This window comes from Bos taurus, chromosome 2 (genome assembly GCF_002263795.3).
Source record: "Bos taurus isolate L1 Dominette 01449 registration number 42190680 breed Hereford chromosome 2, ARS-UCD2.0, whole genome shotgun sequence".
Lineage (NCBI taxonomy): Eukaryota > Metazoa > Chordata > Mammalia > Artiodactyla > Bovidae > Bos > Bos taurus.
Genome location: NC_037329.1, coordinates 73,243,793 through 73,260,755, shown reverse-complemented (window position 1 = coordinate 73,260,755; position 16,963 = coordinate 73,243,793). Strand labels below are relative to the sequence as shown.

The 16,963-nt window shown below is 43.9% G+C and overlaps 1 protein-coding gene and 1 non-coding gene across 20 annotated transcripts in view; one reads left to right on the top strand and one right to left on the bottom strand.

The window, feature by feature from the left end:
* The window catches only part of CLASP1 (cytoplasmic linker associated protein 1), a 272,989-nt gene that overhangs the window by 84,241 nt on the left and 171,785 nt on the right, over positions 1-16,963 (top strand). For all 19 annotated transcript variants that reach the window (NM_001191492.1, XM_059874741.1, XM_059874722.1 and 16 more), the window contains 3 exon segments: positions 14,254-14,332; positions 15,758-15,861; positions 16,646-16,737. In NM_001191492.1, the coding sequence (NP_001178421.1) occupies positions 14,254-14,332; positions 15,758-15,861; positions 16,646-16,737 (275 nt within the window).
* Positions 13,596-13,721, bottom strand: LOC112443671 (U4atac minor spliceosomal RNA). Its single transcript, XR_003032080.1, has one exon. It is a non-coding gene; the product is annotated as a U4atac minor spliceosomal RNA (small nuclear RNA).

Genomic DNA, 16,963 nt, shown 5'->3' with positions numbered 1-16,963 from the left:
CTGAGAACATGGCTTTGGGGCAGAGATGTGAGTGGGTGCTGGGATGGGGTGGGTGGCAGCCTTGGGGAATAGCATTTCAGGTAGAGAGAGTCTGGTGCAGAGAGGGGGCCCCATCTAGGGCAACGGAGGAGCAGCCAGGAGGCCGGTGAAGGGAGGGAGTGGCTGTCGGAAAGACGAGTTCCTGTGCAGCACTGGGAGGCATTGGCGGGTTCTCAGCGAAGGACTTGGTTAGCTTTTAGATGGACATCCTGGTCGTGTGGTGCGAGTAGAAGGAGAGGAACCCAGGATGGAGGGATACACACAGGGTCGCGTGACAGTACTTTTTACTGTCTGTGGTGTTGATTGGAGTGCACAGTTCATGCTGCTTTCATCAGGGTCCCCACAACCCAGGCTGCTGACTGGTACCAACCTGTAGCCTGTTAGGAACCAGGCCCCACGGCAGGGCGCGAATGAGTGAAGCTTCCCCCGCCACTCTCCATCACTTGCATTACTGCCTGAACCACCCCTACCTTTGGCAAATGTAGTGAATTCTTCGGTGATCCCATCATGGAAGATGATTTCTTCTTCATAGAAGAAGAAATGAAAGATTTCTTCCATGATGCAGAAAGATCTGAGTAGAGTTCTTTTAAATCTAGTAACTGATTTTTTTTTCAGCTTTACTAAAATATAATTTACATAACATTTATCTACTAAGTGTACAACTCAATTAGTTTTTAGTAAGTTTACAGAGTTGTACACCCATCACCACAATCCACCGTTAGAACTTTTCTCCATCACTCTAAAAGGTCCCTTGTATCCATTTATGGTCAGCCCCCATCCTCACCCCCAGCTGTAGGCAACCATTTATCTATTTTCTGTCTCTTGAGGATTTAGCTTTTCTGAGCCTTTCATATAAATGAAATCGTACAATATATAGTCTTTATGTCTGATTTCTTTTATTTAGCATCCTCTTTTCAAGGTTCATGTATAACATAGCATCTGTCACTACGTTTGTTCCTCTTTATTGTTGAATGGTGAATGGTATTTAACTGAATGGATTACCACATTTTGTTTGTTTATTCATCAGCTGATGGATATTTGGATTATTACCACCTTTTGGCTATTAAGAATAATACCTACTTTTTCCAGAAGTGCAGCCATAGGCAGGCAGATGGTTCTCTGGAGTGAGTACACACGAGAATGATTTTAGTTTTGGGAGCATCTTTATAAACTTTATGTTCTTCCTTTGCCCTTTTGTAAGACTGATGGATTAATGAATATTATTTGAGCCAGATAATAGCCAAGTGACCTTTCCATTCCCTGTTTCCTTATCTGCGAAGTAAGGATATTTATAGGTGTAGTGCTTGGCACAGGGAATTGTAAGGATTAAGTAAGATAGTGAAGAGAATATGTGCAAGGAAATGGTTAATCTCCCCTATTACCCCGCCTACCCCACTCACATTATCTCTGAGGAAGTGGTAGAGCTGAGAGAGACTATGTGAGGACCACCCTGCTTTCAGGAGTGTGTGGTCTTATTGGGGAGAGATGTGGAGTGCAGGTGAAGGAGCAGAGGCCAGGTGAACTCCTGGACCAGGCTAGCTGGGTGGGTTTCTCAGAAGAATTAGGACCTCGGCTTGGAGGAGGGGAGCAGGGAGGCTCCTAGAAGAGTCCGGGCAACTGGGAGAGCCATAGGCCTGGCTGGCTGGGGCTGGCTGGAAGAGATGGGGGTGGAGGTCGGCTTAGGGGCATACTGGGAGAATTGTAAAAGCCCATGTGGAACGCTTGGATCTGTGTTTACCACCTTGGGCAACCATGAATGTTTTGGTGCCTGATTTCATGTTTATGGGGTGGGTATAGATGAGGGATGTTGCAGATTTAGGGGTCTTTGGCCAGATTAGACCCATGAAATGTTTTTTTTTTTTTTTGGAGGGGATTTCCCAGTCATTTAAATTCATTCAGACAATTCAGTTCAATCACTCAGTTGTGTCTGACTCTTTGCGACCCCATGGACTGCGGCACACCAGGCTTCCCTGTCCATCACCAACCCCAGAGCTTACTCAAACTTATGTCCATTGAATCCGTGATGCCATCCAACCATGTCATCCTCTTGTCGTCTCCTTCTCCTCCTACTTTCAATCTTTCCCAGCATCAGGGTCTTTCCTGGTGAGTCAGTTCTTTGCATCAGGTGACCAAAATATTGGAGTTTCTGCTTCAGCATCAGTCCTTCCAGTGACTATTCAGGACTGATTTCCTTTAGGATGGACTGGTTGAATCTCTTTGCAATCCAAGGGACTCTGAAGAATCTTCTCCAACACCACAGTTCAAAAGCATCAATTCTTAGGCACTCAGCTTTCATTAGGAGAAGGCAATGGCAACCCACTCCAGTATTCTTGCCTGGAGAATCCCAGGGACGGGGGAGCCTGGTGGGCTGCTGTCTATGGGGTCGCACAGAGTCGGACACAACTGAAGCGACTTAGCAGCAGCAGCAACAACAGCTTTCATTATAGTCCACCTCTCACATCCATACATCACTACTGGAAAAACCAGAGCTCTGATTAGACGGACCTTTGTCAGCAAAGTAATGTCTCTGCTTTTTAATATGCTGTTTTGGTTGGTCATAGCTTTTCTTCCAAGGAGCAAGCGTCTTTTAATTTCATGGCTGCAGTCACCATCTGCAAATGATTTTGGAGCCCAAGAAGATAAAGTGTTTCACTGTTTCCATTGTTTCCCCATCTATTTGCCATGAAATGAAAGAACCGGATGCCATGATCTTCGTTTTCTGGATGTTGAGTTTTAAGCCAGCCTTTTCACTATCTTCTTTTACTTTCATCAAGAGGCTTTTCAGTTCCTCTTCATTTCTGCCATAAGGGTGATGTCATCTGCATATCTGAGGTTATTGATATTTCTTCTGGTAATCTTGATTCCAGCTTGTGCTTCATTCACCCTGGCATTTCACATGATGTACTCTGCATATAAGTTAAATGATCAGGGTGACAATGTACAGCCTTGAAGTACTCCTTTCCCAATTTGGAACCAGTCTGTTGTCCCATGTCTCTTTCTACCTGTTGCTTCTTGACCTGCATACAGATTTCTGAGGAGGCAGGTAAGGTTGTCTGGTATTCCCATCTCTTGAAGGATTTTCCACAGTTTGTTGTGATCTACACAGTCAAAGGCTTTGGTGTAATCAATAAGCAGAAATAGATGTTTTTCTGGAATTTAATGGATGTTTGCAATTTGATCTCTGGTTCCTCTGCCTTTTCTAAATACAGCTTGACCATCTGGAAGTTCACGGTTCACATATTGCTGAAGCCTGGCTTAGAGAATTTTGAGCATTACTTTACTAGCATGTGAGATGAGTTCGATTATGTGGTAGTTTGAGCATTCTTTGGCATTGCCCTTCTTTGGGATTGGAATGAACACTGACCTTTTCCAGTCTTGTGGCCACTGCTGAGTTTCCAAATTTGTTGGCATATTGAGTGCAGCACTTTCACAGCATCATCTTTCCGGATTTGAAATAGCTCAACCGGCATTCCATCACCTCCACTAGCTTTGTTCCTAGTGATGCTTCCTAAGGCCCACTTGACTTCACATTCCAGGATGTCTGGTTCTAGGTGAGTGATCACACCATCATGGTTATCTGGGTCATGAAGATCTTTTTTGTATAGTTTTTCTGTATATTCTTGCCACCTCTTCTTAATGTCTTCTGTTTCTGTTAGATCCATACCATTTCTGTCCTTTATTGTCCCTATCTTTGCATGAAATGTTCCCTTGGTATCTCTCATTTTCTTGAACAGATATCTAGTCTTTCCCATTCTATTGTTTCCTCTATTTCTTTGCGTTGATCACTGAGAAAGGCTTTCTTATCTCTCCTTGCTCTGCTTTGGAACTCTGCATTCAGATGGGTATTATCTTCTTTACCTTTAGCTTCTCGTCTTTTCTCAGCTGTTTGTAAGGCCTCCTCAGACAACCGTTTTTCCTTTTTGCATTTCTTTTTCTTGGGCACAGTCTTGATCACTGCCTCCTGTACAATGTCATGAATTTCTGTCCATAGTTTTCAAATAGTTGCCAGTGTTTAAAATCTGGAGATCTGGCCACACTAACCTTGATTCTCACATAGGATCACATAAGCAGCACGTCTAGAGGAGTTCAGGTTTCCATGGTTACAAGGCTGCCTCATCTCTCCCTGCTGGAATTTGCCCCCAGTGGTCTGGAGCCATGCTGGCCAGCATGGTAGCCATGTATGGCTATTGAAAGTTACATTAAGTAAATTAACGTGTTAAGGAAAATTTAAAATTCTTTTTCCCATTCACACGTCACTTGCTCAGTAGCCTCCTATAGTTGGTGGCTACTGATTTGGACAGTATAGATCTTGATGGAAAATTCCTTTCACTGCTGAAGATTGTATTGGACTGGTCCATATTTTTAAACAAAGGTTACTGACTGCCTTGAACTGTGTTAAACCCTGGTCTCCTGGCCTCACTGGGCCGTTAATGCTCTTGTGTAAAATGAAGTGCTTTGAGATGGATGATCTGAAGTTTCTTTCTTTTAAACTATTTTTTAATTTGTTTGGCTGCACCAGGTCTTAGTTGCAGCATGTGGGTCTAGTTCCTTGACCAGGGATTGAAGCTGGCTCCCCTGCACTGGCAGCATGGAGTCTTAGCCACTCCACCACTAGGGAAGTCCCTGAAGTTTCTTCCTAATGGTAAGACCCCAGTATGTGGGCAACAACAGTAACAAGCCTATCACTTCATTAGTCCCATTAATCTAATATCAATTATTTATATTTTGTGCTCAAAAACTCTCTGGAGGCCATTCCAGAAGAGGGATTTAAATTGTAAGCTGCTCGGTGGCATCTGGTTGGCCTGGGTGTCCCAGGACTCCCTGGGTGGTGCTTTGAAGGACAGCAAGTTTGGGTGAATAATTCTCCAGTGTCACATGAATACACAGGGTCATTGACTTTTATCACTCTGTTCTTGAGTATATGTGTTGTGCTCTTATTCTTGAAATTGAAAATGATCACATTGTAAGAGTTCCGTTAATTTCCTCCTTACTTAATAAGGTTGCAGTGTAGAGTCTTACAATAACAACAAAAAGAAAAAAATGTCTAGAGTGAGCATCCTGTAGCACCTTAGGGCACCTAGCACATTAAGGTAAAAATAATGCTGGGGACTCCTTGGTGGTCCAGTGATGAGGTCACCTTGCTTCCAGTGCAGGGGGCGCATGTTGTATCCCCAGTTGAGGAACTAAGATCCTGCAAGCCACATGGCGTGGCAAAAAAAAAAAAGTGGGCATCAAGTGTACAGTGTGTGTTCTTTTGGAGAACTCATCCTAAGGCGGTAATGTGTTGAAGTCTGTATTCATTGAAGTATTGATGAAAATAATGACTGTTGGTAGGGGCTTGGCAGATTGGTCCAGTGATCCTGTTGCTTGTATACAACAGGATATCCAGCCACTGAAGGTGGGGTTGTAGATCGCTATGTATTGATTTGGGGCTAATTCCATGGCATATGAACCCATTTATATAAAATTCATAGCACACACATGTGCATATGCGTGCGTGCAAGATGTCTTGAGGGACAGTCATCAGAATATTGGTACTTGGGGGACTTCCCTGGTGGTCCAGTGGTTAAGACTATGCTTCTACTGTAGGGGCCTTGGGTTTGATCCCCGGTCCAACTTATTATCCTGCATGCCTCATGGTGTGGCTAAAAGAAAAAGAAGAAGAGGACTATTGACAGTTGGGTGATGAGATTTCAGGCCCCTCACTTTGTTCTTTGGGGTTACGACCCCCCGCCCCGGTACTGTTCCTCTCTTTCCTCAAAGGGCTGTGCTTTGTTGTTTTTGTTTTTTTCAAAGCGTTGCTCTCGATCCCTGGTGGTCCATTGGTTAAAAATCCACCTGCCAATTTAGGCAAGACAGGTTCGATCCCTGGTCTGGAAAGATCCCACATACCATGGAGCGACTAAGCCTGTGGACCACGACTACTGAGCCTGCACCGCACTCTAAAGCCCGTGAGTCACAACCACTGAGCCCATGTGCCACACTTGTTGAAGCCCTTGCACCCTAGAGCACGCACAGCACAGCAGGAGAAGCCACTGCAACTAAAGAATAGCCCCTGCAAAGACCCAGCACAGCCAGAAATTTAAAAAAAAAAAAAAAATGTGCTGCTCTCATAAAGAAGGGAACAGACACTTACTGAGTGCTTACAGCATGTAAGGCATTTTGCTAAAACTTTTAACCCTCTTGTGCACTCTTTGAGGTAAACATGTGATTATTCTGACTTCATGAATGAAGCATGTGAGGTCTGGAGATTGAGCATCTCTGCTGGACAGTAGATGTGGATCTGTGCTCACAACGCCCTTGGACTTTTTCCTGTTTGGGGCATTATCAGAGCATCAGACATGTTTGGAGCTGAGACCAGCTCTATCTCTGGCATTGGCAGAGGAGAGATGTGACCTGCTTAAGGTCTTCAGCTAGCTAGAGAAAGACAAAGAAGACTAAAAAATGGGGTTTTGTGATATTGTGATTATGCTGTAGTGAGATTGACCTTGATCAAGTCAGGAGGCTTTTCTTTTTCAGTTCAATTACTGTTGACTTTATTACCTTAGGTAAGTCTCTTTACCTCTTTTAAAATTTTCCTTATTTTCAAAATAAGGGTAATATGTTCCACACCTCAGATTATTTTAAGATTATTCAGATTCATCCAAAAGTACCTTAAAAACAATAAAGTATAATATGAGTGCAATATAATTCTGTTACTCCAGCTAATCCAGCCTTCCGTGACTCAGGAAGTGACCTGTTCTTCCTTGTCTCTTATGGACATTTTTTTTTTTTTTTTGAGAAAAAAATGAAATATTTCTTTCTCTATCATTAAATGGATCTCATTGTGGAGAGAGAACTGTGGTAGATTGCATTTTGGGGCTTTGACTTGTAGTTTGTAAGTAAGTAAGGTACTTGGACAAGAGGTCCCAGCCACTTGTCACAGACTTACATGTAGGTAGAGTGGTCCAGGTCACTCCCACTTTTATAGTTTTAAAAACCTTAAAAATAATTGGAACTATATATAGAAAGTGTGCAGTGTACAAAGGCACAGTTTAATGAGTTGGCCTGAAGCTAACAGCTGTTTGATTGCTCCTCAGGACAAGAATTGGAGTACTGCCAGTGCTCCCAGAGTTACCACTCTCCTAACATTCGTGGCGTCGCTCTTTTGCTCTTCTTTTTAGTTTTATTGTCTAAATATGCAGCTTGAAATTAGAGTTTATGTTTGTATATATTTGGCATCTGGCATTTTCACTCACTGTTGGATATATCTGTATTGTTGAGGGTAGCTTTGATTCACTTATTTTGATTGTTTATTGTTCTTCCTAGCATGAAAACCACAACTTTCACATTCTACAGTAGATGGGCATCTGGATTTCTAGTTTTTGGCTGTTATGGATGGGGCTGCTCTGAGCATTTTTGTGCATTTCACCTTTTGTACCTGTGCGTGCATTTCTGTTGGGCATATGCCTGGCAGAAGAGGGAGAAGGGGGCAACAGAGGATGAAATGTTTGGATGGCATCACTGACTCAATGGACATGAGTTTGAGTAAACTCTGGGAACTGGTGATGGGCAGGGAAGCCTGGTGTGCTCCAGTCCATGGGGTTGCAGAGGGTCAGACATGACTGAGCGACTGAACTGAGCTGATGACTAGCAGTGGGGTAGCTGTGTGTATACTTCACATTTGGGAGCTAAACCAAGATGTTTTTTGAAGTGTTGGTTTTACCAGGTTATATTCCTCCCAGCACGTGTGAGAGGTTCCACGGTAACACGTTCTTGTCAACACTTGGTCTGTGGGTCTTTAATTTTAGCATGCAGGGAGTATGTAGTAGTCTCATTATATTTTATTGGGTTGGCCAAAAAGTTCATTTGTGATTTTCCATAAGATCTTACAGAAAAACCAAAATGAACTTTTTGGCCAGTCCAGTAACTTGTGTTTCTCTGACAAGTAATCGAGGTTGAACAACTTTTCATACATTTATGAACAAAAGATATAAAATATTTTGCCCATTTTTCTACTGGGTTGTCTGTTGATTGGGCTTGTAGATGATCTCTGTGTATCCCAGAATCAAGCCTGTTGTTGTTTATTTGTTTTATTAATATTGTTTTCCAATATGTCTTGACTTGCCTTTTACTTTCTTAGGATGTTTCAGTGTAACATGGTCCCTGATTTTAACGTGGTCCTGTGCATGGATTTCTCTTTTAATGGTTTATTGTCTGTTGTGTCCTGAAGCTGTTTTCTGATGTCACTTTTTGAAAGCTTTATTGTGTTGTTTTCCACACTTAAATCTGTAACCAGGAGTTCATTTTTATGTATGGGTTGAGAAAGAAGTCAGTTGCTTTTTTATTCCAGATGGATATCAGAGCTTTTTTATTCCAGATGGATATCAGTTGACCCGGGATTCTTAGTCCAGTGTAACGCCTACTTTGTCATAAAGAAAGGGCCCATCTATGCACTAGTCTGTTTCTGTCTTCTCTTCTGTAGGAAATCTTGATTTTCTGTGGGAGTGAGTTTTACCATCTTGTGTCCTGCCCTTTGCATTTCCACATAGATTTGGAATCAGCTTGTGAACTTCCTAAAGATAAATTACAGTTGGAATTTTGAGTGAAATTTTGTATGTAGATCAATTTGGGAAAAATGGAAATTTTGCAATATTGATTATTCCAACCTGTAGTTTCTCCCTCCATTTATTTTAATCATTTTTAATTTTTTTATTAGTCTGTAGCTTTGGGAGCAGAGAATTATTTTGGCTAGATTTATTCTTAGGTGTTAATTTTTATGCGATCAAAAATGGAAACTTGAAAAATTTCCTTTCTGACTTACTGTTAGTGTAGAAAAGTAGTTGAATTTTTTTTTTTTTCCTTTTTGGTATATTGACTTTGTATTAATCAGTCTTGCTAAACTCACTTACAGTATACCTGTAGATCTTCTTGATTTTCTACTTATAATTTGACAATTTTGCTTCTTCTCTGTGAGTTTTATACCTTTCATTTTTTCCCTTGCCATAAAGCTTTAGCGAGGACCTTAGATACAGTGTTGAAAAGAAGATGCAGAATGGACTTTTTGGTCCTGTTCCCCATATCAAAGCGTAAGCTTTCAGTATTTCATCAATTATGATGTTCAGTTTGACCCTTGAATTAAAATCTGGCTATTTCTACCATTTAGCTGTTGGGAATAATGCAGCTCAGAATGTGATTGTTCAAGTAGTTATTGGAATCTTTGTTTTTATTTATTTGGGGTTTATATCTAAAAGTGGAATTGCTGGATCACATGGTAATTCTGTGTTTAATTTTTGGGGGAGCTTCCATACCATTTTCCACAGTGACTGTACCAACTGTACATTCCTACCAACAATGCATGCATAGAGTCCCAGTTTCCCCACATTCTCACCAACACTTGTTGTTTTCTGTTTTTTGTTTTTGTATTTTGGGGGATACTAGTGACCCAGATGGGCATCAGCTCTTGCTTCTGGTCTCTTGCTGACCTCTTCTTTTGAATCCATTGAAACTTATTATTCTGTTTTCTCTATGCTTAGTCTCTTATCTACTGTTTTGAATTTTCCATCCTTTTGTTTCTCTGGGCTTCATTCTGGAATTTTTCTGCAGACTTACTTTCCCATTAATTCCCTTTTCATCTGTGTCTAGTGTGTTTTTAAGTCCATCCATCCAGTACTTAATTTTGGACATTGCATTGTTTGGTTCTTTTAAAAATTTGTGTCACTTTTCGAAAGTAATCCCGTCTCCCCCTTATTTTAATCTTAAGTATTTTGTCTTCTTATACATAGTAAGAATTATTCTGCTTCTAATTATTCTCACGTGGATCTTCATTTCTGCAAGTTTCCGTTTATAGGTGTCCTGTGTGCCTGATTATCTTTGGTTGTGCTTTGGACATTGTGTTTGAGAATTTTTTATAGAAGTAAATTGAGGACTAAACTAGAATTATGTTCTCTCCGTCCAGAAATGATTTGTGCTTTTATCTTCCAGGGGTTTTAGGGCATCAGCAATCTAATAAAATCATTTATATCTGCTGTCAGGGATTGGTATTTTTCTAGGTCACCCAGTTTCTTGAAAATTGGTCTGCAGTACATCTGAAGGCTGTTTTATTTCCAGTTCACTCTCCAAATGTATAGCATTTGGATTTCCAACCCAAAGTGTAGGGGGTTGTTTGAGAATGTATGTTCTAGATCCAAGTGGTTATCACAAGTAATTCTCAGTGTCTTGTTGCCCCTTTCCAGTGTATAAACAGCCCTGGACTCTCTCTGGATTTTAGTTTTCTTATGTTGTTTTGTGACTTGGCAGTTTTTCTGTGCCTTCTTAGTTCTCCAGTGTTTCCAAGCAGATGTACTTTTATGTGAAATTCCGCATTTGTAGTTGTTTTTAGCATGAGGGGTGGCCTGAGTTAGTTATTACCTCCTTTTAAAAGTTATAGGATAAAGGAACTATGTTAGCCCTTGAACACATCTGTTCCAAACCTAATTCATTACTAGTTAGTAAAGTAGGGGTTTATTATCACTTACCATGAATCCAGTATCATGCTGTGCATTAGGGAAGTTTCAAGGAAATACCAGGCATGGTATTCCTTACATTCAAGGACATTTAGCTGGGGACACAAACATAAACTTAAAATTAGATCGAATATTGAAGGAGACAAGGGTCATGCAGGATTGCTGGTTTAGTGAAAACTATGGATAGAGTGAGAGGTGTGAGCTGACCCTCTCTCTGCCTGGCCATCTTCCCATGGTGGGCACAGTGCCCTGGCACTCTCCCTGCTGTACATTGCAGCTCTTCTTTTGCTCCTGCACTGTATTTAAGACGCGTCTGAGGCCCTTCTGGAGCTGCTTCCCCTGCCCCCTCCCAAGTCCTCAGGCTCCAGCTGTTCCACTCTTCCCACCTTCACGCCTCACTCTTCTCTCTGCTGGGAGGTCTTCTCTTCCTTTGGTGTGAGGCCAATTCTTCACAGCTTATTAGCCTTGTGCAGTGCAAGCCCTCCTGAAAACCTCCCCTGCCAGCCCAGGCCCTCTCCCCAGGAATCCTAGGCGTGGCCTCCGTTGATCTGAATCAGTACATTTGGCCCCTGCACTGGCAGTGACCATGGTTTGGGGCTAACAACTATCATGTGGGTCATCTGGCCCTTTCCATGCACCAAGCACTATTTCAAGCACTTCATGTGCACACAGTGACCTTCACTGTAGCTGTTACTGTGTCCCCATTTAACAGGTCAGAAAACTGAGGCACAGAGAGGCTTCACAGCTCCTAATTAGAGTTGTCTTCTGAGCAATGACTTTGTTCATCTCTCCCTTTCTTCAGTAGGGAAATGAGAATGTAGAAGAAGGGCCTGAACTGTGAAGATAAACATTTGTGGGTTGGCTCTCCTTTCCTGCCCCCACTGGGGCCGTGACTAAGGGTGAAGTAGACAAGTGTATGTGGGGTGATTTGTTTTTCTGTGAAGATGCCTGGGACTGTGCTCTGCCCTCTCCATCCCAGGTCCCTGGGGCTTGCTGCATCCATCAGCCTTGTCTTCCGGAGCAGTCTCTGGACGCCCCCAGTCTGTTTGGGTGGGAATTTTGGGGAACGTTGCTGCCTAGGATTTAGTCAGGCCTGCTCTGCTCAGACCTGCCAGTAAACCTCCATCTTGAAAAAGTTTAAAGTTTGTTTTCCCGAATTCCACAAGTGGGTAAACTGACATGGGCTGTCATATTTGAAAAGACCATAGTCCTCTTACATCACAGTCTTGTGGGAGTTCTGAAGGGATGTGGTGAGAACTGAAGCCCGTTATTAATATTTCTGTAATGAATAGCACTCCCCCCTCCAACTGGTGGTGCACCCAGACACATGCTTAGGATTTCATCAGGGAAAAGCCAGTTCCTAATAATTGAGAGTTTGCTCTTTTTTTGAAAAAATAAACTTAAATTTTTAGGACAGTTTTGGATTTACGGAAAAATTGCAAAGGTAGTAGAGTCCCCAATGTATCTATCCCACATCGAGCCTCCCCATCATATATCATTGTTAATAAAGCAATATTGATAGGTTGTGATTAACTGAAGTCCGTAGTTTAGTCAAATCTTTTAAAATTTTATCTAATGTCCGTTGTCTATTCTAGGCTTCCATCTAGGATTTGTTGTTTTGGTTGCTAAGTCATGTACAACTCTTTTGTGACCCCCCTGGACTGTAGCCCACCATGGGATTTCCCAGGCAAGAAGACTGAAGTGGGTTGCCATTTCCTCCTTCAGGGAATCTTCTCAACCCGGAAATCTAACCTGCATCTCTTGCATTGGCAGGCATGACCTAGGAAGCTCATACTCTATCTAATTGTCTCCTAGGCTTCTCTTGGCAGTGACAAGGAAGAAGGAAATTTAACTTTCCTTCTTTTTGCTGACTTTGAGGGTTTTGAGATGTATTGGTAAGATATTTTGTAGGCTGTCCCTCTATGGGAATCTGATATTGTTATTAGACTGGGCTTGTGGGTCTTCAAGCTAAGGATCACAGACCTAAAGCCCCGGTTTATCACATACCAAGCATACACACCTCCAGCCTGATTGGTTGTTGATGTTGACCTTGATGATCTGGCTGAGGTACCAATACCCTTTGTCAAGCTTTTCCCACTGTACTATTACTCCTCCTACTCTTTAGCTACTCCCCCTACTCTTTAGAGCTTTGGAAGGAAATGAATGTGTGATTCCTCATCTTCTGTAGCTCATAAATGAAGTCATTAAAGTGTTTTTTTTTTTTTACTGTTATAGGCTTTAAAAAAAACCTGTAACAAAACAATGCTCTCTTTATACAAAAATTTAAAAATTATGCCCTTTTAATATCTTTAAGTCACCAATCCCTTAGAAGGACAGTATGTGTATTGCGGTTATTATTGGGCAAATTTTGATTCCTTTGTTTTGAAACAGTGACTTTAAAGCTGAATAGAAAAGCCTGCTGTTTTTACTTGTCGCACAAGGACGAGTTGGCGGGGTGGGGGGGTTAAGAATCACGTTACTGTGTAAAAGAGAACACAACTGAAAGTGAAAGTGAAGTCGCTCAGTTGTGTCCGACTCTGCGACCCCATGGACTGTAGCCTACCATGCTCCTCCGCCCAGGGGATTTTCCAGGCGGTGTCATTGCCTTCTCCGGAGGATCTTTCTGACCCAGGGATCGAACCAGTGTCTCCCGCACTGTAGGCAGAGCCTGTACCGTTTGAGCCAGCAGGGAAATCACAGTACGGTACCTGTGTTCTTTTACAATTAGGTGCGAGCACGTGCCCCGTGCGGTGTGTTACTTGCTCAGTGGTGTCCGACTCTGTAATTCCACGGACTATATGTAGTCAGCTAGGCTCTTTTGTCTACTGGATTCTCAAGATTAGGAGTACTGGAGGCTACTAACAACTTCTGCAATCCCGGCGCTAGAAGGAGACAAAGAAACAATAAGGGTTTAGCTAGTTTTTCATTGGGAAAGCGTGTGGGTTGGGAAAACTCAGAACTCTGTTCTGTCAGCTCGAAGCGCCACCTAGGGATTTTCTTACTAGTACTACAGCTCACATTTTAAGAAACTGTCTTTATAACAAACAAATCGTGGAAAAAGAGATTTTTCTTTTTTCCAAAAATTGCACCGTGATAAAGCTGCGCTTTAGCCGGTGCGGGCGTGTTGCATAGGTGTTAGCAGTACTGTCCTCACTAAGCGTTCATCGGACAGTAGCGCAACCCCAAGAAAAGGATGGTTGGTAGAAGCTTCGCGCGAGGCGCGAGTAGCAGGCGCCAACACTGGGTAAGCTTGTGGCGACCAATTCACCAGTGCCGCCGCAGCCGCCCGGCAGCCGGTGAACCTCCGCTGATCACGGCTTCCGAAGCTCGCCCCAAAACTTTGTTTTCGGAGGCTCGGAAGGTCACAAAGAGGCCGTTCAGTGGTACCCAGAAGGCTACGCGCCGGCCGCGAGCTGATTTGCATACGCGCGCCCTGACGGGGCGGGGCCTCGGCGGGAGCTCCCGCCCTCCTGGGCTGGCGTTCGGAGCCGGCTCGCGGTGTCGGTGTTTGAGTAGCGTCTAGCAGAAGACTCTGGTGTTAGCTCTGTAAACCGCCCCTTCGGACAAGAGCGGCCCTCTTCCTGATACCCACCTTCACCCTCGGGTCGGCGCTCGCTCGGGCTCCCGGGCTGCGTCTGAGCCAGAGATGCGGGGGCGTGCCTGCAACTGGCGGGCGAGGGCGCCGAGCCCGCGTGGGCCGCTGACGAGAGCCCGCTGTTTGTTGTTGCAGGTGGTTCTCCTGGGCATGGACATCCTGTCCGCGCTGGTCACCCGGCTGCAGGATCGGTTCAAGGCGCAGATCGGTACAGGTGAGCTCTCTCCTCCTCCCATCTCGGCCTTCACTGGGTCTCCCCACACCCTGCACTTGGCTGTACCCACCCCATAGCCAGCCCTCGTTCAGCCCCCCACCTTTTCTTTCTAGCCCCCCTCTCCCCGGCTCGCCCCCACCTCCTCCTGCATGTGTAGATGCTGCACCGCTGCCCTTGCTCCCCTCGTGGGCACGCCTGGATCTGCCGCCTCCGCGCACCTGCTGGCATCCCCCCCAACCCCCGCCCCCTTTCCATACCTTTCTGCTGTCTTTTTCCATCTTCCTGTTCTAGTACTAGCTATTACTTCTATTTCTTATGCCAATTAGCCATCATGCTGTGGTGCCAACCAAACCCTGTTTGCCTCTGACCCTTCTCTTGGAGAGCCATTGCCTTTTCTCTTTGAGAGTCTTAGAGATCCGACGCAGCTGTATTTTTAAACAGTTTATTGTTACTACGACCGTTTTCACTTTGGTTGTCAGTGTCATTTCAAGTGTGTGGTAAACGACCACTTTTATTTTGAAGGGAAAATAGTGTCAGAATAATGAAATAAAAATAACATCAGGTTTCAAAGGTTAAGAGACGATTTTATTCCCAATCTCTGGGCATTCATAATAACAAAACAAGCCCTAACCCTTTCCTTTTAGCATTTTTCGTTACAACAGGTACACATATATTTGTGAATTTCTGTTAACTTTCTGGTCAATGTGCACGTTTAGGTAAAGTCATGAGCTCTTCCCACTCTGCCATAAACCGTGTATCCACAAATAAAAATCCCTCTTACTTTTATTAACTTGATTACTTAATACCAAATTAGATGAATTGTTCAGGGTTATTTTCTGTAAAAGAAATTTCTAATAGACTTTTAGAAGAAGCAAAGTGAGTTGACCTCTGACATCCAAGTGCCCTTGGAACAGCAGCGATAGCCCACCCAAGCTGTGGGGAGGAAGGGCAGGCAGAGAGCTGCATTCTGTCTGATGAGCATGCAGAGATGTTATGTAAAATGAAAAGCAGACTGAGCCTTAAGTGTCTGTTCTTCCACCCCCAAGCAGATGCACTGGGGCCTCTCTCTCTTACCTGGATTTCCTTTTGTGTTGACTCTTTCCTGCCTAGGTCGTCCATCGACATCCATTTTAATAACATTCCAGCAGCTTAGAAACACATTGGGAACTTCCCAGAGGAAGGTGGCATAAGGAAGAAGACAAATAGAGTGTCCATGCAAAGGATTTTTGCAAATTCTCATTGTAGCTCCCATGAATTTGAGCAGGAGGAGATTTATAGGGGTTGATGCTTGATGTGCATCATAGAGTGATATGCATCATTTAGGTCAGGATTTTGAGATATCTTGTTAATTGAAATACCCACAGTTGGGGACTTCAGGCCACCAGAGTATGTTTTCATTTGATCAAGTTGCATTTTAATTTCCAGTGCTGCCGAGTTTAATAGACAGACTGGGAGATGCTAAAGACTCTGTGAGGGAGCAAGACCAGGCCCTGCTGCTGAAGATCATGGATCAGGCTGCTAATCCCCAGGTGAGACTGGGGTGTTCCTGCAAAATGTCCATGGGTTTCAGAGAAAAAAAAATTATGGTATTTCATCTAGCCCCACTTTCCCCCCATAGGATATTTACAGAGGGTGTGCCTTTGAATAAACTAGTGAACTTAACATGGGTATGGAGTGCTTGGTTTAATTTCTTAGACTCAAGCTCATTTATGTAATTGACTCTTTGTGTCTCTGAAAAGATGCAGCTGTGATGTCAGGGCCATCAGCAGCCTGGCTGCAGCCCTGGCCCATGTCTGCTGGTGAGCTGGGCTGCTGGGACAGACAGCCAGGGATACAGCTCTGTCTTACCTATCCAGCAGACCATTGTTGGGGGGTGGGGCAGGGTGAGACAGTGTGAAGAGAAACTTTCCCAGGGAAGGTAAAACCTAGACTAATTTGGGAAGCAGAGCAGGTTAGCACAGGGGTGGGCACAGCTCTTCTGGCCAAGAGAGCAGCGTTGAGTAAGTGACCTTTGGTAAGTCACCCAGCCTCTTCTGCTTCATTTTCCTCACCCAGTAACTGAGGACAGTCCCACCTCTTTTTCAGGGTTGTCGGGAAAATTAAATGCAATTACATAAAGGAATGTATTTTGAAAGGTTTTAGCTTGGTATAGAAACCTATGCTACCATTTTCCAAAAAGCTCCCCAGAGGGCTAGTGGAAGCGGGGAGGGATATGGCACCTGTTGTGAGGTTCCTGCCCTGGGGGCCCCTGGCTTGGATGGGCTGCAGCAGCCTCCTCCTCTCCTCTCCCCCCCTTACCTCTGCTGTCTGCAGTACGTGTGGGACCGGATGCTGGGCGGCTTCAAGCACAAGAACTTTCGCACCCGGGAAGGCACGTGTCTCTGCCTCGTGGCCACCCTCAACGCGTAAGTCTGGGTGGGGCCTGAGGGCTTCCTTGGCCAAGCTTTTGTGTTTGTAACTTTTAACTTTGAAATCATCGTATATTTATAGGAAGATGTAGAGAAGTGTCCTGGGAGGTGCCTCGTACCCACCCACTGTCTTGCGAGTCTGTAGTGCAGGGTCCAGACCAGGAAGTCGGTGTTGATATGAGCTTGTTCAGGTTCCTCCAGTGACACACGTGTGTTCTGTGTG